Source organism: Erithacus rubecula (assembly GCF_903797595.1).
Source record: "Erithacus rubecula genome assembly, chromosome: 5".
NCBI classification, from domain to species: domain Eukaryota; kingdom Metazoa; phylum Chordata; class Aves; order Passeriformes; family Muscicapidae; genus Erithacus; species Erithacus rubecula.
Window position 1 is genome coordinate 51,431,767 of NC_136687.1, and position 25,412 is coordinate 51,457,178.

General features: G+C 37.0%; 1 protein-coding gene across 1 annotated transcript in view; it reads right to left on the reverse strand.

Annotated features, from left to right (window-relative positions):
• Nucleotides 1–25,412, reverse strand: part of CCSER1 (coiled-coil serine rich protein 1) — a 375,259-nt gene that overhangs the window by 109,172 nt on the left and 240,675 nt on the right. The window contains exon 6 of the mRNA XM_079305722.1: nt 24,684–24,894. Within this exon, the coding sequence (XP_079161848.1) occupies nt 24,684–24,894 (211 nt within the window). The remainder of the gene's footprint in view (nt 1–24,683; nt 24,895–25,412) is intronic.

Here is a 25,412-nt window from a genome sequence, read left to right on the forward strand (position 1 = left end):
AACACCTGATTTCTTCACCACATATTTACTTGGAGGAAAGAAACAGTTTTCCAACAGAACAAAAGGAAATTTTCTTTCTGCAATGTAAGGATTTTTTGAAGCGGACATCTACACCCACTTTTTCATGTCAATATTTGGTGAAGGAGAGTGACCTTAACAACTATAATCAATAACATAATCAAAGATTGATAGAAGTGGGGAAAACTATACATTAGAAAATGCCTCTAGGTAACAGGAACAAAAGAGGGAGGGTATGAAGGAAAGAGGGAAGCTGCTGCCAGTGGCTTTGAGGAACATGAACATTCAAGAAATGATCTTAAAGCTTTCTAATAGAAGGGGGTAATCAATAAAATAGAAAGAAAAACTTGCATAAAAAGCACTCCTAGGAATTGTGGACACATGAGCTTAGTAAGAGGAACCACAAGCTTCAAATCACAGGGTTGAGCACAGGAGGCAGACTATAAAGGGAGGCTTTCTGCTTCTTTCCAGTTCTGCTCGATGCCAAGCACTCCTAGAAATAACACTGGCAGTCTCTACATTTGCAGTTAATGCATTGCAAGATGGTTCCCAGACAGTGTTCCTGGGTTTCATATAACCAGCCCATAAAAGTCAGGTGTATCTGGGGAAATGCCGTGGAGGTTCACATTTGATCGTGGAGAAGCTTATGTGGATTTCAAAGAAGGGGAGAACTGATCCTGAAAATGCCAAGTTGTCCACAGAGAGGACAAATTCTCCCTTTTACTTGTGAGTGAAAATGAAGAAACTCTTCAATAAATTTGTAGGTACACATTATTTTATCTTCTTACTTCAAATTGGCTTGAAACCTTTAGTCCTATAGGCTGCCCATTTTCTAAAACCTGTGTATCACTATTACATCAAAAAAAAAAGGCTACAACAAGATTTCTGCTGGTTAATACAGAAACTGCATGTTACATGATATTTTTCACATTTTTAGAAACCTGAGATCCAATTTCAGTGACCAATTTTATGCTTCAGGCCAGAAGAAAAAGCAGTAATTCTCCCAGAATTGATGAAACTGCCAAATGAATGAGCATATCAGCTAGAGGCATCTCTCCTTAGGTGGAAGTTAATGAAGCCAAGATCCTGACTTCAGTATTAGACTATGTTCATAATACATGACCTGCAGTTTGCTAAGTGCCAAGGGAAAAACCGAAAGGCAAGTCAGACCAAAATAACATTTTCTAAGATCCCTGCCTAGGAAACAGAGAACTTAAAACTGCTCTTCAAAGAATTTGATTTCTGTGGTATTTTTTGCCTTTTTGTTATTCAACTGACTGAAGAAGGCTTGTTAGCTTCCAATACCAATATATTAATGTTTTACTTAAAGCCAGCTGTCTGCTTTCCACATTAGACTACCACAGTGATCCAAAATAATTTCTGCAATGTTTCAAATTACTTCAGCATTTTAATGTAACTCTTCTTGATGTGTTAGTTGTTCCCAAGAACATAATTTTCATTAAAAAGCATTGCATTAAATACAGAGATAGTCCCAGGATCCGGTTGGGAAAAAAAAGACATTTCTTTCCTAGACAAATGCTGAACAAAACCCAATGCAAAATCCCCCTCGCTGATACTCGTATAGTGCTTGTTGGTTTTCTTCTCTCTCCCCAAGACAATTAATCTTAGATACAGTTCTGCACAGAGACAATATTGGAAGAAGAAACAGAGCATTTACCTTCTACCTTCATGAGCTGCTTGCCCAATCGCCAGAAGTGGGTCTGAATTTACCCGTGTGCAAGAAGAACATAATCCCTCCCTAGCATAATCCAGCATCCCTCCTACCCTGCTGTTGTGAAAAAGGAGGTGCTGCTGCTCCCACTTTCCATGGCTGCTTGCTAAGAATCAGTGGGACTGCTGAGGACACCTGGTTTTACTGACATTGAGCAAATATAACCACAAGAGAGACCCTTGGGCACGAGTAGAGGAAGAGACAGTTCCCAACCTTGAGCCAAACGCTGTATGAGCAAGGACAGCATTCTGGCAACCTCATAACAGACAGCATTTGCTAGACTCCAGCCATCAACACTCCCAAGTCACTCTTAAATGATTGAAGTTTCTTTGAATCTGGAGCATTAACAGTTCTGCATGATCAGTAAGAGTTAGCTTTATAAAAATAGAAGTGCTTACAACTACATGAACATATTTGGGAATGGCGAAATATATATGTAAATATCTGTCAGCACCTAATCAAATAGAGATTTTTGCTTTTCCACATGACTGACAAACTGCACCAGCCATTTGGCAGGGCACATGCTTGATTCAAAATATGCCTACATAATCCAAACACAAGTATGCAATAAAAATAAGTCTAGTAATACTCCCAGTTACAAAGTTACCCTCTTAAAATGGATAAGATACTTCGAGTCAAAATGGGATTTTCTAATATTCCCACTGTACAAGCAATGTCACCATTATAATGCCACTCTTTACCACAGTTTGTAAGAACATGAATAATTTTGCATACACACATATAGATAATGCATGTTAATATACACTAATGCACATACACATTTAAGTTATTATTTGCTTACTTTACCATACATAAGCCAAAAATACGTATTTCTTTATTTTAACAGAATTGAGAAACTTGAAATACTTATTGAAGTTAGCTATGATAGCTCTGATTGCATGTTTTTTTCTTATTGTCAACAATAATTATGTAATTAAACTCTTTTCAGTGTCATTCAATTATATCTCAAGAGGCAGATTTTATGCTTTGCACTTAATTTGATGGAAAGAAGTTTAGATTAAAATAATTTATTGATAGGCCAGTAGATATTCCTTTAAATAAGTAATCACCTACTTACATATCTGCATTTAATTTCTGTGGTACTGTTAACAGACATATTTTGACTTTACTCTTTTGTTGATCAGTGATCAATAGACTGGATGGATCTGAACCCTATATTCTTTAAAAAAAAAAAAAAAAAAAAAAGAGATGAAGGTAAGTCTACTTTCTAGTAATAATAGGGAATCACAACACCATGTTCACACAGTTCATACACACCACAGCTAAAACTAACTCCATAGAAGTGACACTCGGCTGGAGGGTAACTTCATGTCCATGTCACCACAGGGTACCACAGTAATATGGATAGCTGGATGTGAGCTTTTGGAAGGCCAGCCTGGCCCATTTGAAAGCCCATGTTCTACAACTGTCAATATTTTGGCAGGGTGGCTCAGAAGGAAGTGAGCACTGCTAGGGCACAGGGTATCTAGAACATGCCTGAGGTGTTCCCAGGCTGGGTTAACAGAGTGATGCATCAAGCTCTGCAGAGAACAAGGCTGCAAAGATCCCTTTTAGACACTTCTGGGAAAAGAGAAAAGCCTTCAAACCTCCTCCTTTTCTGCAGGGGAGCTGCTTGGCAGTCATTAATCCATGATGTAAATAATAGTTATTTGAGAAACAAAACTGAGAAGCACTCTAGGGCTAAAAAAGGAAAGGTCACTTTTAGCCTGAATATTAGCACCACAATTAAGAATACCTTTCATTGCCTTCAAAGATTAACCTCAAGGTAGACAAGATAGGGTTTGGTTTCTTTCTTGTATGTGCTGTTGTAAAGAGTGACCAGCTAGTACAAATTTTTTCTGCTCCTCTGGAGGATTTCACAATGCACATGTAACTCCTTCCACTTTCAAGCAAATAATTTTGCATCAAGTACCTCATCACATGCTATACTTACAAACTCCTGATAGTAAACTGCAGTCACTGGTGTAACTGCAATGTCAGATTTTGACATCTTCAGACAGCAATCTAATTTTAAGAGATGGGCAGACTTGCCTGAATTAACACACTGATAATAATTTCAAACTATGTTTTCTCACAAAAGATACTTCACTACTGACTTTCTGCACATTAAAGGAAAAAGAAAATACAAGGCTCTAGATAATTACACCAATAAGCAGTCCTTCCTCTCTTCCTCGTGTTATACTGATCCTTACAGGTAGAAACTGAAGAGAGATGCTTACAGTATTGATGTCAACAAACAGATTCCTGGTTTCTAGACAGACCTTTCCTGCACAAAATCAGGAACTGAGGCCCCTGGCTCAGAGCAAGAGTAAAACTAGGAAGGAAAATAAAAGGGTCTGTGGGACTTACCTCTACTACATAGACTATATTTTCAACAGAAGAGCCTAAATTCACAATTCTGCACAATAATAAGAAAGAGTAAGCAAGCAGAGAGATTTAAAAGAAAGAGGAGAGGTACCTAGGAGGATGTGAGGCAGACTGTGAGTTTATGGACAGACGCCAAAAATGTACATCTACGTGTTCCATACAGCCAGAAAAAAGTTAGAACCTCCTCCTGGTTAGTAAATACAAACCACCACTGAACCACATTTGCTCTTCCAGAATACAAATTTTAAGACTGTTACATTGCTGGAGACTCCTAAACTATAATTAAGGAGGCAACTGAGACCAAATTCTTCTTCAGCATGAATACTGTATATATTGTTTCATAATGATTGTATTTGAGAAGCTTTGATGGCATTTTTCTATGTGCTATTTGATGCTGCATTGTCACTCAAAATGTGAACCACTTTTTGCTCTTTTAAGTAAACTGCACAAGATGAAAAGTGAAGATAGAAGGTAAGAGACAGTTTTAGAGCTTCCTGACAAGCAACACTAAAGCCATGATTTCTTAATTTTCCCATACTGCAAATGACATAGGCAAAGAAAAAGATATTATTATGTCACAATGAATTATAGCAAAGGATACTCTGGCAAGCTGAACATAAAATGCATCCTTCATTTCAGCAAACAAACCTCATTTAGTGAGGAAAATGCGATATCCTAACACCAAAAATGAATGAAAATTATTCTGATTGTTCGGGATCAAGAATAAAAGATGCCATCACAGAAATACAGCACCTTCTAGTTTATAGCAATTTCTACCCATAACATCTAGATGGAGAATGAAAAAGCTTTTTTATACACAAACACAGGAAAACACTGCTGCCAAGTGCTTCCAATTTAACCTGATTTATGAAGAAACACTCTATTATCTTCCAGGATCTGCTATCCTGAAACAATAAAATAAAATAAAATAAAAAAGAATGGAAAAAAAGAATGAAAAGGCAACGGAACAAAGATCTGAGCTCAGCTATGACAGAGGATGGGAAAGGCCAATTCACTTCTTCAATAGCTTGGATTCTGTTTCAATTTATCAGCAGTAACTTTTGGCCTGGTTTCTGGCCTTCACCCAAGCTAGAGGCACATAAGCTATTTTAGACATAAAATTACCTCACACTACAGGCAATTAGTGAGGCCAAGAAGCCACCAGAGAGCTGCACGTGATGAATGTAATTGCTAGTAGGAAATCCTTCAGGGTTTTTGACCTTGTTGCTAATTTTTTTTTTTTTTTCTTCTTTGGGAATACCCTGAAAAGATCACACAGCTGGGACAACACTGTTGCCTCTGAAAGAAATGATGAGGTAATTTACTCATTAAAGAATTAATAGCTTCAGAGGTTAGAGAGTTTATGAACAAGATCATTAAAAAGATCTTTTTACCACTACATAGGAAATTTTTAATAGCAGTGTGTTCAAGTTAAAACATGACTTAATATTCTCTGGATAAATACTTAAAAAAATGTCTTTTTAATAAAATAAGAAATAACATTGTGCATAAACCAAGACCAATGGCAGGGAAGTGGGAAGCACCTGCTGCCTTCCAAGTAACACCATCCCAAAACCCAAAGAAGTAACAAAACTGAAGCAACAGCAATGAATTTGTAGGATTTGCCATCATATTTCTTCCCAAAATATGAAAGGGAAGTTCCTTAAGCCAATACAGCATTGAAGCCATAGATGAAAATGTACTAAAATCACTGCTGGTCAGCAGGACACCTGCACACCCAGCATTCAGCCAGCTAAACTGGGCTCTGCCTGCAAGGAAGATGGAGCAGCCTGGAGTTCACATTGACGTGAGAGTGCTTTAGAGCCTATTCAAAGACACTGGTGGCTTTTGAAGTCCATGTTGTGCTTTATGGTGTGGCAGCAACATCACATTACTTCAAGTCCATCCACCCAAGCTGCAGTCATGGCAGTGCAGATATTTGCTGTGCTTGCTCCTTTTCAGCTCAGTTCCTTTAGAGAGGTTTGTATTTTTTGAGTGTGCAGAGAAGTGCTCTGAGGAGGTTAAGTCTGCTCTACAGAGGAAGATTAACTGCCAAGAGTAGTGCTCCTCCTCTTGCATACAGAGAAACTGATAAAAACAAGCATTAGACAAAAAAAAAATAAAATAATGCAACCAAAAAAAAAAAACCACATCAAAGTCTAACAGGAAATGTAATAACACTCCTTGGGTAACCACAACGAGCTTCACTGGAGTTTGTCACCACATACAGTGACAAATATGTATTCACATAAATCATTATGCCCACGCTGATAGATAATACTTGACTGCAGCTGCCTATTACTCAGAAGGCATTTCAACACCCTCTTGCAGAACCTCAATAAAAGGAGCATCAAAGGGAAGGTTTAATTTTTCATCACGGTGCAAACACTCTGATTCCCGCGGGAGCGCTCCCAGCAAAGGCAGGTGGATTGTGCCATCAGAGAAACGCAGCAGACCTGTGCCTTGTAATGAAATCAAACAGCTCACTAAGCCTCATGCACACTCCAGCTGAAATCTGAGCTTCAAAAGCAACAGCCCAGAACTTCAGAAATTAAACCTAGCAGAAAAGCACTGATGGTGCTCTTAGATGTGCTATTTTAGTGTCGTTCTTGCCTCACATGAAAAGTTTCTTCTGAAAGGTAGAGCCAAGCTGTGTGGGCTTGATACTGCTGTTAAGTCTTGTAACAGCATTATTTTACTGCATGCTTAACAATGCTGAAAAATGGAGATTTAGATTTTCTTGTCTGAAAGGCAAGGAGACTTCCATATAAACTGAATTTAATGTTTTTTGCTAGTGGATGGGTTTTTTTTTTGTTTGTTTGGGGTTTTTTTGTTAGCTTTTAATACCTGCTCATGATCTTGTTCTTAAGTACACATGCTACAAGAATGTAAGTAGCTTATATTTTCTTTTTTTTTTTTTTTTTAATAGAGAAAACAGAATGTACACCCCCACATGAGTGGCCCTAGCATAGCAAATACATTTAGAACTATCATTACTCCCATTTTATATTCTGTTGTTCTCTATGGTATTACAGAAATGCAATAATAGAATTATAGAATGCTTTGGGTTGGAAGGGACCCTTAAAATCATCTTGTCCAATCTCCTGCAATGACCAGGGGCTTCTACAACCATCAGTTTGCTCAGAGCTCCATCCAACATAATCTTGAATTTTTTCCAGGGATGAGGAATCCACCAACTCTCTGGGCACCTGTTCCAATATTTCATCAGCTTCATTGTAAAAAAATTTATTCTGGTAGGTTGCAGTTCTTTTGACCTGTTTGGTTTCTGATTTGAGATTGTGAGACCAAGTCAGTTGCCTAAATGTAATATGTGAGATATCCTAAGGTATTTAACTCATATAGAGGCCAGATATGACAGATGCCATGGAGGAGATCCTTCTAGAGCTGGAGCTAGGAGCCCAGCAAGATCAACATAGCATATTAAATGGCACTCAGCATCTACACCAAGGGAACTGAAATAACCCTTTCAATATTTAAACATATTTACTTTATGCCTTGCTAGCCTATATAACTTTGAAGAGCACATTTTATAATAAGGTAGAAGTCTGTAAGAACATCACTAGGAAGACCCCTTCAAATACCCTGATCAAGAAATGAGGTTTTGCCACTTCAGGAACTGCAACTTTTGAAGCTCTCATGAAAACTCCTGACCTTCAAGAGGAAGCTTAAGAATAGTTTATCCAGAAGAATAATCTTTACTGAGATTTATATTAAAATATTTATCTATTATTTGTCTTCAAGTGTTCATTTTTTATTTCTTGCTAAGTATGGAATTATGAAAATACAGCATAAAAATCTCATCTGGCACATGCAAGGCTCACATTACACTCCAGAAGCCACTAAAAACTCTGGATTTCTGGAAGAAATTGAAGGCAGCTGAAGCACCATGATGTTTGTTCAGTTTATACAGTTTTGTTTACAGCAAACCATACTAATTCCACCCAAACCTGAGCCCCAGCACGACCACAGACTGAAAGCAACACTGGCAAAATATTTCTCACCAATGAGCTCCAAATGCCATCATAACTCAATCCTATAAACTGTTACTTTTTACTTACAGAAGTAACGAGAAAATTTCAAGGCACACACTACTCCCGCCCCCCCAACATTGTCCTCCCCAGAATTCAGTGTAGTATAGATAAATATAAACAAATATTTCCATGGTTCTTAGCATACCTTTGCACTGCTTTAGAGAAATCTCTTTCCTTTTTTGTATTCTCATTTCCTTCTTGTGTACATATTAGCAAACAGCTTCAGGAAAAATGTTCCTATTCTTTATACTCTGTTACTGATGGATATATCTAATTCTCTGTTAGAGAATGTCCCACATCTTACCACCCCTATCCAGTGCCTGTAACATTCTTCCCCTCTTGCATTTTCCTTTCCAGTCTGGCTGATAAAGGGACAGTACCATCTGTGATACCCAAAACCACACCTGAATGCCTTGGGCAGACTCTTCTCAATGAGGCAAGCATCTGCAACAACAGCCTTTACTGTTCTTGAACCTACCATTAAAAACAGCCAATGAAGATCTAATTTTATATATTTTGAGGTTTTTAGGAAAAAGTTTGTCTGCCATTTCCTATGACAACTTTGATTTAATATCAAAACTAAATATCCTTTCAATGATCTTTCATGTTGTCTTCCAGACAGCAGTACAGATTAGCTATTCTCCCTCCACCCTCACTGTACTACTTTATTAATGTGAACTCAAGGTCTCCTGCCCCCTTTCACAATTTCTAATTACCTATAGGTAATATAAGGAATGTCCATTAGCATAAATATTATTTTTTTTCCATGATAAGACATATTTTAAGGCTATCAATCTTTTTCCAGAGTGAAAATTACATATTTGGCCACCTCTGGGTTTTACCTTAAAGCTTTTTAAAAGTAGTATTCCATGCAGAGGTTAGATTCACTGCATTAGTTTTTAATTTTGTTCCCAGCTATTTTTATTCCATTACATTCCAATTTTAAATTGTAACTTGCTATCACTTATAATGACTGACAGAAATTTTAGAAAGGATAATTTCATCTTTTCTTACATTCAGAAACAGTGTTTAGAGTTTGGTCTGTCATTCTGTGAAACTGGCGTGGATCTGCAATCTGCAAATGTACTTCTAAATATCAAAAAGCATCTCTGTGAGCATCAGGCAGAAAACAAGCTCACCATTTGATAAGGCTTGTCATTTGAAAATACAAGTAGGACATATGTGGCTCATAAATGCAAGCCTTCCTTGTGGGAAGCAATGTCTTGCTAGTTGTCTGTTCAAGCTCATTTATTGCTCAATGTTTAAAGGTAAACCTGCATGTGACAAACATGAGAACATTCAAAGAGGCACTGTAAAACATATGTGCACATTTATACAACACACTCAGAGGTAATTGCAATAAACAATTTGTGTCTTTCTCTATGTGTTCACAAAATGCTGGTTAATGTTGCTTAATTTGAAAATCAAGGCAGTTTTTTTGGTACATGGAAACTGCAGAAGGAAGTCAGAATTTACCCGTGTGCTCTCAGCCACACAGAAGGACAAACTGCCTCCTCCAACCTTACTTCTCCTACCCAGAAACTGCTCTGGTCTAATGACTCCCTGTGGATTCTCCCTTCCTGCCACTGAGGTGTTGAAGCCATCCATCAAAACACGGAGCTTCAGCTGTCCTGAGTTGAGTCAGTGCAGCAGAGCAGGCACGAGGAAGGAAATGAGATATCCCCTTGGAAGAACTGTACTGGTCCCCTTATCCTTCCTGATCTTGCCTGAAAGAACAGCAAGGCAGGAAATGAAACATCATTTCATCTCTGGCTTCCTCTAGCTAAGAGCAGCAGTTAGCAGCTGCTCCTGGTGTTGTGTGCTGAAAATCTGATGCTATCCCAACCCATGTGCTCTAGCCTTGGTACACAGCAAAATCCATTCCATATGAGAGAATGAGAAAGCACCAGATTAACATCTCCTGGATTTCTATCACATTTTTCAGAGTGAAAAAATAAGACTACTGGAAACATTTGCTAGAATTTCGAAATGGAAAGAAGCAGAATACATCACACCAAGTTCTTGCCATTCTATCTATTGTTTGTAAAACAACTGCTTCTGCTCCCTGAAGGCATTGAACAGTGGTCACAGCTTAACAGCTGTTAAGTATGTAAAACTAAATGAAAATGCCTCTTGGAATTTTTATACACAGCAATTCAATTAAAAAAAAAAAAAAAAAATCTACTCCCACCTAGAAATAGTTCAGAGGTAATCTCAGGCATCCTGAGGAGCCTTTCTCTTTATGCCATCAATCTTAAATTTTTCTTTCCAAAGCAGTGTTTGCCCTTTCTTCCCAGGTTTATTGCTTCTAATAATCAGATTAGGCCACCTTTTTTATTTAAAAAAAACCAAAATCCTACCAGCACACAAAGACAAAACTGCTTATTTTTCAGGTGCTACAATACCTGAAGACTGAGCCTAAGCATATGATTTCATTTGAAACTATATATTGATTCAAAATATATTCACAAGCTTTTATCAGAACTTAAGATGACCTTTTTTCTACTTCCAAAAGCCTATATATATATTTATATATGCATGAACTTAAAAATCATTTCAATTATATTTCTGTAAGCCATTCACACTAAATTTATCTAACGAAAATATGTAAACAATTCAGCAACAGGGTTTGCAAAATGTAAAAAATCTTAAATATTGAACAGGATGTAGCACTATTAGGAACAAAAGCATGTGTGTGCCCTAAACAGAGAACTGTATGACCACGGTGATTTTTTATTTCTCTTTTAACAAATGAAGGTGAAAACACACCAATGTACAGGGTTCTATAGAAATTGCCAAGTTTTTAATGGGTCTTTCAAAATTCTATAGTAACTATACAGAAAACTATTCAGTTTTAGAGATTAAAAACACTTAATAAACACTTATCTTTCCACATCAAACCCTGTAAAATTTATTTAAAAGGACCTGGGAAGACTAAGTATCTTCTCAATTGACAGCTATTGAATTTACCTTTTATATTTGAGATGGCCACTGAAAGATGGAAATTACAAAAAGTGATGTGAATGTGCAGAGCAAGATGCCAGTGACACACAGCAGCAGCAAATTGCTATGAATTAATCAGCTCCTGGATGGAGTAGGAAAGGAGGAAAATACTGGTACCTTGCAACACTCATGAAACAAATGCTTAAAACACAAGTGACAAATGCAGACCAAGAAAAGCATCATCCCTGTTTTCTAAAAGGGGGCATGAAGAGTCTTTTGTCCAGCTCCTATCTGGAATGAGATGGCACACTGGAGGTACAGGTGAAACCATCATGAACACACCCTTGCAGACACCTAACCTCCAAAATTGATTTGACTTAAAAAATTCCTACAGTTAAAGCATGACAATATTTATTCTAGATAAAGGTAAAGACTTGTTATGCAAACAGAATTAGTCTGCATTAACCTACACTGTTAACTCTTCTGTGTTGTAATCAATCAAATGACAATAACAACAATAGCAACAACAAAGCTTTTTAATTTCCACAGCCAAGGATCTTTTCCCTGCCTAGTCAAAGACATAACAACTGCAGTAGGCAGACATTAAAAATAAAACTCATGACTGCACAATTCCCCATTAGAATGCAGAAGAAATAAGTTACAAACCAAGCACTGATCAGAATACACCTGTGCTGCAGACAGACACATGAGCTTCTTGGTGCCCACAAAAGCCTTGTATGTGAAAACTCTGTCAAGCTGTTGAGATTCCTGGCTCTCAAAATTTAAACTAGGTCTTCAGTGCTTTTTTTTTTTTTTTTTCTTTTTTGCACTCTAGGCAAAGAACCTTCTCCTGATATCCAAAGTAAACTACCCATGTAACATGCCTCATGTTGCTCCCTTGGGTCTTGACAGTGAAGAGATCAGTAAGATCAGTACCTCTGCTTCCCCCACAACCAAGCTGCAGACCATTAAGAGATCTCCCCTCTCAGACTCATCTTCTGCAGGCTGAACAAACCAAGTAACCTCAGCCTCTCCTCCTATGGCCTCCTCTCTTGACCCTAAATGTATCTGAGAAATCTTACTGTCACCATTTTCTTTATTCTACTGTAACAGAAGTTAAAGTACTACAACCACCAGTATGGTTGCATCCAATGTTAGTGAAAACTAAGGATGTGCTTTAAAACATGAGTTTATACACAGATAGAGCCTCTGTAGGAAAAAGTCACTGTTTCCAAAAGTTAGTTTTAGTGCCTGCATTTGGCTTTACAATCAAGAACAGAAGTGGTGCCACTGTGCAACATTCCAATTATTTCATGGCAGCTTTGATGGCTGATCCAGGCTAGGTCTTTTTAGTTGGCCAATACATGGTAAGTGCCCATACAGAGGTTGTTTTAAATTCAAGCTGCCAGACTGACTTCACATGTTTCACAAGGATCTGTGCATGATGCCGAAACTGAGCTCCTGCACACTGGAGTCGAGTAGAAAACTGGAATTCAGGCACCCATGGCAAAAAATGTGCTAGGGATTATTTGATTACTTATGCTGCAAGACCATGACATGAAGCAGGATCAGCACTTGAAACTGAAAACAATGGCAGATTTCAGATTTGTTGTTTCCAATCAAAATTAAAACTGTTGAAATGAGTCCACATAAAAATCAGAAAAATATGCAAACTACAGTTCGTGCCTGAGCTTACCATAAAAATTCTCTTTCTTTGATTAAAGTAATTAATTTCAGCTGTACTTTGCCAATCGTGGTATGAAACTAAGCAGAGCTTTGGTACAAGCCCCCCCTTTGATGGTATCCAGGGTACAATTTACCTTCTCTATCTGCCAATATTACAAGCTATCAATGCTTTTTGCTGGGCAGAAACCTCTCTAAATAAATCTCTGCCTGAAGCCTTAATATAGGAATAAAAAACTTCAGTCTCACTCTCACTACCAGCACCCTTCAGAATAAATGCCATGCATTATACAAATATAAACAATTTTTTTTCCTCTTTCCTTTCACTCTTCCAAAAGCAGCTGAGTAAACTTCTTACCATAGTGGTAATGAGCAAGAAGACCCTGGGAAATGTCATAGGCCAAAGCCACGAGGATTTCATGGGACAGTACACAAATATTTTATGCTACTGCTACAAAAGCCATCTGGAATAATGGCTACCCCAAACCTTAGTCCTCTTGCTTTCCCTTGTGGATGCAGCTCAATTTTGCAACAGCAAACTGTCTTAACCCTGCTGCCCCACCAAAAAAAAAAAAAAAAAAAAAAAAAAAAAAAACCAAAACAAACTAAACAAAAAAACAGTAACAAAAAGGGAAAAAAAAAAATAAAAAACAAAGTCACCACCTTAAGAAAGCTGAAGAGCTCAGCTGCTCAGTCTTACTTCTGGAATTCAGGTACAACACTTGCTAAAGCACACACATGCAAACCACAGAAGAGACAGATGACAAGAAGATCCAGAAACAAGAAATTAAGCATATTTTCCCTTAGAAACAAGGGAGGCAGTGTTAATCTTAGTGAAATAGGATTCTTGTAGTACTGGCAAAGTTACTGTCAGGATAAATTACCTGCTTCAATAAATAGCAATACAGAAGCTTTTTTTGCCTCTCCCTTTTGCAGTCATATTCCAGATAATGGCCGGCATTTGCAATTTAGCATTAAAACCAAGATGTAACAAATGAAGGGGGTTTTTTTGGGTGTAACTTGCACAGAGAATCCTTTCTGAATGACACACAGCAAAAAAGCTATCACTGCTGGTATTGCAAAAGATCTGAATGAAGAAAATAGTTTAGAAGTATGTACATCTTTATTACTCTGGGACATTGAAACAGTTCCATAAGAACAAGTAGTTTCAGCATGTCCAAAAAGGTTAACTCCTATCTGTATTCCATAAAAAATGGAATAACACTCTGCATTGGAACTACAGCACAGACAAAACTAAATGAAATCTAAAAAAAAAAAAAATGCTCTTGAAAACTCACCTATATCTATTTATACACTGATCCTACTACATTAATAAAAACAAGCACTAGCTTTGAAATTATCACCCTACTACATGTTCTTCCAACTCTGATGGAAACATGTCATAAGACATTGTATCAAACTACCAAAATTTTTTTTTTTTTTTTGGTAGGTTCTGCAAGACCACACTGCATTTCATTTATCTGTCCACAGTTCTGAAAACAACTTAAAAACAGTACCCATTTAAACATTATGGAGAACACAACACTATACAATGACAATATTATAGAACCAAAGTTCATAAAAAACTCGTTTTTTTCTATGATTTAAATACTGTCGAGACATTTAAAAATGCTTCTCTAAGATCCTCTGCAGCATTCAAATACAAATATATAAGGAAAGTAAACTGAATAATATCAAAATAATGAAGAATATTCTGTACTGATTCTAATACTAGTATTCTATTTTTTACTAATTCTTACTAATTCTAGCCAATTAAGCTGCACATAATGCAAGTCCTGAAATTACTAGAATGTGAGAAAATAATTCATCCAAATATTACTACATAATTTTTTTTTTTTTGTAAAAGTTGGGATATAAATAGCAAGAAATTATATTTTGGGCCAGTAAATTGCCCTAACAAATTGGATAAAGAAGGTGGATAAAGACGCCATAAACACGAGATAATCAGAAAGATGCTTAAGTTGTGAAAAAAAAATCAATTACATGAATAAACAGAGTCAAACACTGTATTGTATCAGCAAACAATAGCAAATGGTAGAATATGGCTTATAAAATATACTGATAAAGTTTGCACTGTCAGTACATAATGGCTCACCAACATCAAGGCAGAGCTCTCCACTGCCTCAAAGAAGTTCGAAAGAAAGCTTAGCTGAAATAAAAACTTAGACAGCAAAACTTTTGCAAAACCAGTAAATGATCATAAGTCAGTATGATCAGCAATATTTTTATCATGGGTGATCTAAAACTCTACTTTGAGTGTCCAGTTTGAATACTCCAAAAAGGCTCATCTCTGTTTCAATATAAAATTAATCTACACAAAAGGAATACAAAGTTCTTCTTTCTAATGGGGCAAGTCAGGAAAGGTCCTGCTCATGTGGGAGATTTGCTCACTTATTAAGTGATGATTTTGGTTAAATCTTTTAGTTATAAAACATGCAGACCCACAAAACTGCTTCTCTCATATGCACCCTGCAAATCTTAATTTGAAAACAATTTTTGTTCCTTAGCACTGTGCATGAGTGTAGGAGTACAAGTTCAAGACACCAACTGATCCAAAGCTGCATCATAAAGTGTAGAGGCAGAAAACAATAAGAGGTTGGAGACTGGTGAGAAAAATGCTCATTTTCATAGCAAAAAGATTGACCCAAACACTGCCCTCTCTCTCTGTGATACTACCAGAAGTTTATTAGCAGAGATATGCAAGGCTGACATGGCTGCACACTGGAGATTCAAGAACTTATTTCACCACTGATCTAATTTTATACCATGGTTTAAATGAAACTTGGAAGAACAACCTTTAGAAGAGATTTTTCTACTGGGTGGCAAATAATGGGACCTGTTCCTCCACTTCCACAGTGGCAGTTTGCAGCTGTGACCAGAGACTTAATAAAGCAAAGTTAAAAAAAAACCAAACAAACAACCCCAAGACCCCACCATACTGATTTGCCCTGAAGGAACAGTAAAAATAGCGCCACATAAGAGAAAGAAAATTCGTAGGGTATTTGTGATCCTTGGCAACTCATTCATTGTATTTATCCTGCTTAAAGCGGTGTAAGGATACAATTTGACAACTTTCTTGGCTGCTTTATGACATGCTGAATTTCTACTGAGGCAACATAAGTTATCACTGAACATGTAATTGTTCCTATTTAGATTAACTTCACAGAGATTTGACACGAGCTGTAGATCAAAAGAAGAATCTTCCTCTTCAGCTTGCAAATGAGGATATTGCTTTTACCTGACAACTTTTCAATACCTTTTGTTGACTCCAGGAGAGAAAGCAGAGGAGAGTTTTCAATTAAAATTTAAAAACAAGTCCTAGGCATGAGTAACTGTGCATGCTACATCCATGAGCTCTTCATTACATGTGTGATTATTGTCTCTGTAAAGGGAACTCGCCATGAACAGAAACATGTAAGGAGAAAGATGAAGAGAGCAGCATTCTGACAAGGCACCAAGTACCAGCTGGATTAAATGCACCTGGTCCTATTACCCAGCGGAGGCTCTGACCAGAGGCAGAGAACTGCTGTATTTGTAATATTAAGGTATACAAGGGAGTGAAATACAGATTATCAGACATGCACAGTATTTCTTCAGATTCACCACATTCTCATTAAAAATACAAGTGCCTACCAACTGCCCTGGACAATTACATAACCAGGTGTAGGATAAGTCCCCGGTGTGCAATTTCTAAATCTTTTTCCAAAAATATGTTTATTTTTCTGTCACTGTGATTCATCATGTAAACCTTAAAACAAACCACTTCATGAATTCAAGTGGAGCCAGACTGCACAAAATCAGGACAATTATTTTCTGTCAAAACCATAAAATTGTAACAGTCCAACTGCCCTGCAGTGAGCAGAAATGACATCTACTAGATCAGGGTGCTCAGTTGTAAGCATGCTGTATCAGCATTTCTCATATCTCTTCTTCCTTCTACTAGAAAAATGATCAGCACTATTCTGATAACTGGGCTGCAAAGAAAGAGAATGCAGTGTGCAGAGAAAACATTAAACAAATCTGCAGCACAGAGCTATGCCAGGATCCAGCTATGCTACAAACTGTGAGAATTTCTCCTGTGACTACACTAGCACTTGTTTCAGAAACTCTGCATGATCAAGGCATTAGAGATAATTAAGAGATCAAATTTAAATTCTGCAGAATCATCCTTATGGCTACATATGAACACAAATATTAAAATGGCTAACTACATGTACAGCTGGCACTCCACCGCCTGAGTATTAAACCTGCATTTTTAGCTGTTACCTTTTATTCCCCTTGAACATCCATTTACAGCAACAGTTGCACATTACCAGTTTCACTGCTTTATCTACAGAACCAGTCATTTTTCAGTGCCAGGAAAACCCTGAAACCTATCCTGAGGACAAAAAAAAAAAAAAAATCTTAATATATAGGGGGAATACAGTGTACAGCTTCAAAAGTTAAAAGACTGTTTAGACAAGGACAATTCTTTTTGGTTTTAACCTACTGGACTTGAAAGTAATGGCACCAGCTATAAAATTCCTATGAAATGCTCCTTTTAAATTACAAAGAAGTTTGATGAGTCGGTATTTTCATAACAAGAAATTTGCAGAGAAATCAATTATAATCAAGCCTAAGTTCTGTGCACTCATCTTCATCCCACTCCAATTTTCAATTTTTTTTCCTTAAAAAAACTGGATAACTAGGTAACTTATTGGGAAATTTGTTACACCTGGCAGTATTACACATATTTGTAATCAGAAATTCTTCCATCTACTTTCTGCCATTTAACTCAAATAACTCATGAGCTCTGATAACTTAGTACAATCAGCTTCTTCTATAGACTCTTGCAGATATTCTGAATTTCTTCCACTGCTTGCTCATTATTTTGCAATGTACTTTTTGGTATTTGCAGATTTATCACAAAATGCAATTGGTGTGTTCACTCCACTGGTGGGATTTACCTGACTGACCTGCAGCAACTGATCAAAACTACAGAAGGAGTAAATGTGAAAATTGTTTCAGTTTTGCAATAGTTATAATTTTGTGGTGTTCAGCCACAGGTTAATCACAGCCAATTGCACAGAACTGCTGATGAAGCAACATTACATATTAATAGGGTTACTATTTTTAATTCCTCTCTGCAAGGGGCTGCTTGTTGAAGAGGCTGGGGCACAATCTATGTAAATTCATGCTCACCTAGAGCACACTGCCCTGCCATATGAAAATGTTTCACTCAGACCACAGGAGAAATAAGAAAGAACTCATCACTTGCTTTCTGAATACATGGAGTGGACACTTCTATCACCACCACCTATACATGGGGAAGAAAACTTGTTTCAGGTTAATCATGGTTTCAATGAGGCTGCAGCACATAGACACATGATCTACAAAGATTAAGCCACTAAACCAGTGGCAGAACAAACTGAACAGAAACAGAGAAATTTTCCATTTTCAGTATTAAAAATTAAGGGTAATCATTTCAGACTGATAATTGTCAAAGTGTGGCTCAAAAGCATTCTGAATGTAGCCTTGAAGAGAACTTTGATGTGAGCATGGGCAATGACCAACTGATAACTGAGCTGAACCAGTTCAGAAGGTCTTTTTGTTGAGCCAGGATTAGTGTGACTCCACAGGAGCCCTGAGCTCTGTGCCCTTCCCAACCTGTAAACTCACACTCTAAAGTACTCTGAGAGTGCCAGCAAATGAACACACTGTCCAGAAGCATCTGTCATAAAGTACAAAGAGAAGAGAGTCCAGCAAGCCTGGACATTCCTCAGGGAACAAATTTTAATGGCAGAGAAACAGCCCATTCCTGTGTACCAAAACACAAGTTGGCAGGGAAGACAACCAGTGTGAATGAACAGCAAGCTTTGACTGGAACTTCAGGAAAAAAAAAAAATTAAAAAAAATTTGAGATCTTTGCAAGGGGAGGCAGGAAACTCAAGAGGATTACCAAGACTTCATGAGGTTATGCTGGAAGAAAATTAGAAGGGACAAAACCCAACTAGAACTTAACCTGACTACAGCCATATAAAATAACAAAAAAAGTTTCTATAAATACATAAACAAAAAATGGTTAAGGAGACTCTCTATCCTTTACTGGATGTGGGGAGAAACAAAGTGACAAAGGATAACGAACTTAATGCTGCTTTTGCACCCATCTTTAGTAATAAGATCAGTTGTCCTCAGGGACAGCTCAGAGTAGGAAGACAGGGACAGAATGAAACCATAATCGAAGGAGAAATGGCCAGCAACCTCCTAGACACACACACATCTATGGGGCCAGATGGGACCCACCCAAGGCTACTGAGGGAGCTGGTGGAAGAGCTCTGTGAGCCATTTTCAATCACTTACCCCTGTTCTGGCTCACAAGGGAGGTCCCAGTTGACTCAAAGTCAGCAAATATGATGCCCTCATAGAAGAAGTGCTGGAAGGAAGCACCCAGAAACTACAAGCCCTTCAGCTTGGTAGCAGATCCACTGGAGTGCCATCACATGGAACAGACAGAATTGTTCCTGTACCTTGAGAAGGTATAACTAAAAAATTGGCACTGAGTTTGTTCATTGTTATTAAGTACTTTACAATGGATAATCTTAGAATAAAACATTTTCACTGAATACCTGACTATATCCACTTGTTCCAAGTATTCTCTACTAATCTGAGATACAGTCCTAGAAAAAACCACACAAACTGTAGCAGTGGAGTGTTCTGCCTGTCTTTGCAACCAGCTGGGTATGGGTAGGCTAACATATATTTCCAAGTGAAAAAGCCAATTTAACATGATAAATTTAAATCCTATTACCAAATTTAGTATATTTTTTATTAGTTATTCAAATTTATGAGTATATGCAGTGTCAACACACCATGAAATGAAGGAATTACCAATTTCCAGCATGAATTACTTGATAAAAGGGACTATGTTAGATGCATAACTGTTGAATAAATCAGCAATGCTACAGTGGTTAATTACAAAGTTACTTAAAAGAAGACCTGCAGTATTTTTCAGTGTATTAAACTTGCAATTGGTTCCTAGCGTGGCTAACACAGTATTAGCAAATATAATACATTTCACAGAGGATGGAAGGAAATGCTTTAATGTCTCTAAAAACCCTAGTTTAAGGCCAATTCCATATTGACCAGCAATCAGACTACAACCTATCCAAACAGCAATTAGCTTGCTCTCAGTACTTTCCATCAGTGGATTGCAAGTGCAGTGTAAAAGGGGACTCCACAATTATGCTGATTTTACTGATGAGGTGAAAGATGCATGGGGAGAAGTAATGCAGCCAGTGATATCTGACAAACTAATTGCAGCCTGAGTGGTATCACTCTGCCCCACTAATCTCAGGGAACCCTAATGGCCAGCCTCACAGCAATTTTGACATAATTTTCTGCATTGATCTTTTTGTATGAGGTTTTTTTTTCCAAGTGTAATCTAAAGACACTGTATTGGACACATTAACTTTTAATGACAGCCACAGGCAGCCGCAATTTTCCTCAGTAAAATAAATGATTAATTAGTAAAACACAGTATGCAATATATGTCCAAAGTGACTTAGTCCTATTGCTAATTCTAGCAATTAACTAAAGCTCCATAGGCTGCATGTTGCTTTGCAGAGCTCCAAAGAAAACATGAGCTGAATAATTGATATTCCAAATTACACAAATGTATCTTAATGTTTTAGATTAGCAACCAGTAAGGTCATTTCTGATAGCCCCATAAAAATACCTAGAAGTAGAATTATGCAGCTGATAAACCATATATTTCATAAAGAAAACATGGAAAATACAACTTTATTGCTACAAGCCTAAAGATTTTCTTTTCATTATGGCACTCAGTAAAATTAATCAACAAGCTCAACAACTAAAGTTTCAACAAAACCCCATTATCACTGACTAAATTAATTCCTTCCCAAAACAACTGTATTTTTACATTATGCTTATTTCAGCATAAAGATATTCTCTTGCTAGGCACAAAGCCAAAACCATAAAAGTTTTGCTTGTGTGTGTCTGCCTGAAATGTTCAACCAAAGATTGTAGACAAGGCAAAGCTTTTAAATGTCCCCTCAATTAGCTGGATTTCCACATGGCCTAAGCCAGCTATAATTCAAGTCATAAAAGAGTCAACAGATTGAAATAATTCCATCCTCATCTGTAAGAGTACAGGAAAGCCAAGATGTTGCTTGGTTAAGAGATGTTATATATTCATTATTGCTGATGGCAATGAGTGAGAAAGAAGCTACAGTCTAGTTTTCAGAAGCTCATTGGCTAAACACAATCAGTTGTCAGAAATGTTATAAAACACAGAAAGTATAGATAGAACACATCCATTGTTCTATACTTTCCTCCCAAAATGGGGGAGAAAAAAAATGCCTGAGATTAATTGAAGAAATGTTCAGAGCAGAGAGGCTTGTCTCAAGTCAGAAGATAAAGAATCAAATTCTGAGCAGTGGACAAAGCTCATCCATCCAACTCCTATTTTCTTCTCTTTTTCAAATGAGAGGAGTTATTACTGACAAAAAGGTCAGCACTATAAAGACTAAGAAACCCCAAAAACCAAACAGTCAAAATAAACATCCAGGAGCTGGAGAGAAAATGGAGATCAAGAAATCATGGACAGGCCGCAAACAGCTTGCACTGTCTGCTGTAGTGAAGTGGCTTTTATCAAGCTGCCCATGCTGGGTAATGCTCTGGTAGTGCTTTTTCATGAAATTACTCATCCCACAGATCATGGTTACACAATCTCTCACAGAAATGGAATAACTATGAGAAAAAATTGCATATGAGATTGAGAGAGACCTTCTAGAGCACTTGGAACATGACTGACTTTCCTCACATGCAGAGCCCTCCAAGACTATCCAGCTTTGTTCAGTCAGGTTTCCCAAAACACTGGGGAACAATCCGCCCTATGAGCCTTATGTGGCCAAACCCATACAGAAATATTAGCAGACATTTTCAAGGTTTTTTACTGAAAGTGAAAAGGTAATTAATTCTCTTAATTGAATGATCATTCATTAGCCTTTTACTAAATAACGCTCTCAATCTTGAAAGTTACTGCCATGTCTTCAATTTCCCTTTTCAAGATAAGACTAATAACAAGCCTGTAAGTCTGCAGCACAGTACAGAACATATTGTATGCAGTTTTTCCATTTAGATTCTTCAATTACAAGCAACTGCAACCAAAAAAAATGCATATTTTACTTGCTAGTATTACATTTGGGCAGATCATAATTAAATTATTCCTCAGAAGCAGCACTCAGTGCTTAAGAAGAAGGATTACACTGAAAAACAGGGCTAATATTTTAACTCAATTAGCATGTTATTTTTCAATAAAGAGGTATACACTACTGCAATTCCTTCTTCTATGGGTAATATCAGCTATAAAACAGAAATACTGCAACTTTTTTTTCTGGTAACCCATACAATTTTCCCCATGAAGTTTGTACACTTTGTATATTTTTGAAATGGATGAAAACACGTGACATCATTATTTTTATAAATATATAATCTTATTTTACACTCTTGCAAGCATAAAATACCTCAATTCTATAAAAGACTTCCAGAAGCTGTTTGACTACATCTAAAAATGACCAAGCATTCCATAGTAAGGAACGAATTTTACTTTTATTTCTTTTGTTCTGTACTGTTCTGAATTTCATTTATAATATTGGTTGGGGCAGAAGTGATTTTTGGATGAAGAAATTACATCTAGTTGCAATGGAAGTAAGGGATGTTCTCCATGGAAACTGTCTGCTAAATATGCTCAGATGACTTATTCATAAGATTGTTCAATACAATAGTTCAATTTTATGTGATTATATCTTCCTGTAATCTTTCACTAATAATTTAAAAGTGACATAAATGTATAAATGTCTGAATTTCTGAATGTAATCAAGTTGTGTCATTTGATATAAATTGCTAACATATTTCAAGGTCATGTCCTTGGTTGTCCAAAGGACTGATCAGGTTCTTTTAAGGTAAATTATAGCACATATGGACATCCAAATGTAGGACTAGGAAAAGACCATTTTGATTTCAGAGGGCAAGACAAAAAGCAAACTACAGAGACACACTGTGTTACAGCCAATTGTGGGGATCAAAACTTTATAGTACAAAGGAACAAATAAGTAAAAGACTGAATGATTAAGATGAAAAAACAAGATCAATGAGTTACATAAGGAAGTATTAGTAATTGAACACGAAATTTCAGAAAGTCAGATGAAACACTGTTTTCATATGGTGGAGATAACCTGGTGAATGTTTTTAAAGATGAAGTACTGAAAGGAGCAACATATTTCCAAACAGAAAATAATAGTAGATTCTTACACAAGTTAAATGGAACTCTAAGTTAAAACTGAAATTCTTACACTTACCATCATGGTAAAAAAAAAGATCTTTTTTGAGCATTACAGAATTATTCACACTAGAAGCAACAGAAAATGCTGCCAATACTACTACCTGAATGTTAGAACTGCTATGCAATATAATATCAGAATTCTTACTTATTTCCAGATGAAATGAAGTTACAAACTCTTTAAATTCACTCTATATCCTCACATTATATAAAAAAGCAATGGAGAATTAATGATTTCAATTCTGGATTCAGTAACCCAGAAGTGCATTAAGGATCCACATAGCACAAATCAAGCTTCTAGTAATCTGTAAGAAACTGGAAAGCCCAGGGTTTGCCAATGAGCAAAACCCATGCTGTTTAGGAGGACTAATTGCACTCTACCACAGCTAAATCTTTGGCATACCTTTTTGGACAGGACAACAACTGGTTGAATTTAGATACATATGACTAAGAAGTGAGCAGTAAAAATCCACCCATTTATTTTCAGTCCTTATTACATGAAGTTTCACCAGGAGAAATTCAGTTTCCATCTTCAGGAAAAAAGTTAAAATTACATAGTCATGTCTTGGAACCTTTACCAGAGATGACATGGAGAACCCATTAAGGTACCAAAACTTTAAGTAGACAAGGATCTGAGCAACTGAGGATCTAATCTTCTGAGTTGGCTTTGAGTAAAGAAGGTGGACCTCCAGAGTGCCCTCTGAACAAAAATTATTCTGTATTTCTATTAAATATACAGATAAAAACAAATAAACAAACAAAAAAACCAAAACAAAACAAAACCCTTCTTGCAGGTCAAAAAGATACTGAAAATTCCAATTCACTAACAGTAGAAGTCGACAGTGTATACCTGAGTAAAGGCTCCACAGCTGAAAGTATCCAAAAAGAAATCCAAATTATTTCATTCCTCAAAAATTCTAAATACAAGCAGGCACAAAAGAAATTTTTCAAACCAAGCCCAGCAGCCCATAGGGGCAGCAGAATATACCAGGACAGGACAAGCCAGAACTCTTGAAATTGTCAGGAATGGCCCAGTGAATGGCTTACAAAATGTGATTTCAGCCATCATTTATAAACTCAAGCTGACAACCTTTTAGTACTGCTACTTAAGAGACCATTCTTTTTCTCTGCATCTCTCCTCTAAATGAATTGCATGCAACTTCATAATGGATAACAACTGTAGTATGAAAACTGAAAAGCTCTAAAATACTGGAAGAAAACAATACCATGTATTTTGGCCTGAAGCAGTTAGCCTCCCCTGTCCCCTTTTCTCAAAAGCAGCTTTTACACTCTGGACACCAAGATGGCAGGATCATTTAAATTCTGCTAAAGTATAAACTTTCTGACCTTCACCATGTTGAGGCATGACTATTAACATTTCTGCATCAATTCCATGTATTCAAGACATATTAAAATACATCAAGCCCATAAACTTTTCTGACCCTTTCCTGCTGCTTAGCTCATTAATGCTAAAATACATTAATCTAACAAATAAGAGGGTGATTACCTCTTGAAGAACCCTCTTCATTTTCAGAAGCAATGTCTTGACAGCTGTGCAGTCCTGCAGCATCAATCTGAAGGGCAGAGACTCAATGCCTCCAGCTTCTTCCAGACCAGGGAAAGGCCACTCCACAGATGGGCTGCCAGCCAGCTGGCTCACACGAGGGCACCTGGCTTCTCCTGGCTCCACCTCCTTGGACAGCTTCAGGGACAGATTCCTTGTGAGAGAAAACACAAAGGTCAACACTAAAATATGAAAAAGAACTAATAACTTAGAGGGTAATTCCTCTGAGCTTAAAGACACTTAGATATTTGCTTTTTGAGCCTGCTAGTCTGAATGGCCTTTATAATACACATAAAGCCATATGGTGATAGCATTAAAATACACATTTATAAAAGGACCATATTCTACAGGAATTAAAACTATATTCTCACTCACTCCCTACAAAAGCCATCTTCTTGAAACAAAATATCCTATGGGCAAAACTCCTGCCGGTCTATCTTATTTCAGTTGAGCTTTTCAAAAAAATGAATCTGTCACACACTTTCAGAAGCTAAATCAAATCACAATCTTCCCTGTGCTTTGACTCAGAACTCAGAAAGAAAACTGAAAAAAATCAAAACTCTCCCTTCTGGGCTGCCCCAGTGACATAAGATGAACCTATTGTATAAAAGAGAAGATGGAATTTAATTAATCTGCACTCATTCTTAGGTTTAGTTACTACTAAAACTATAC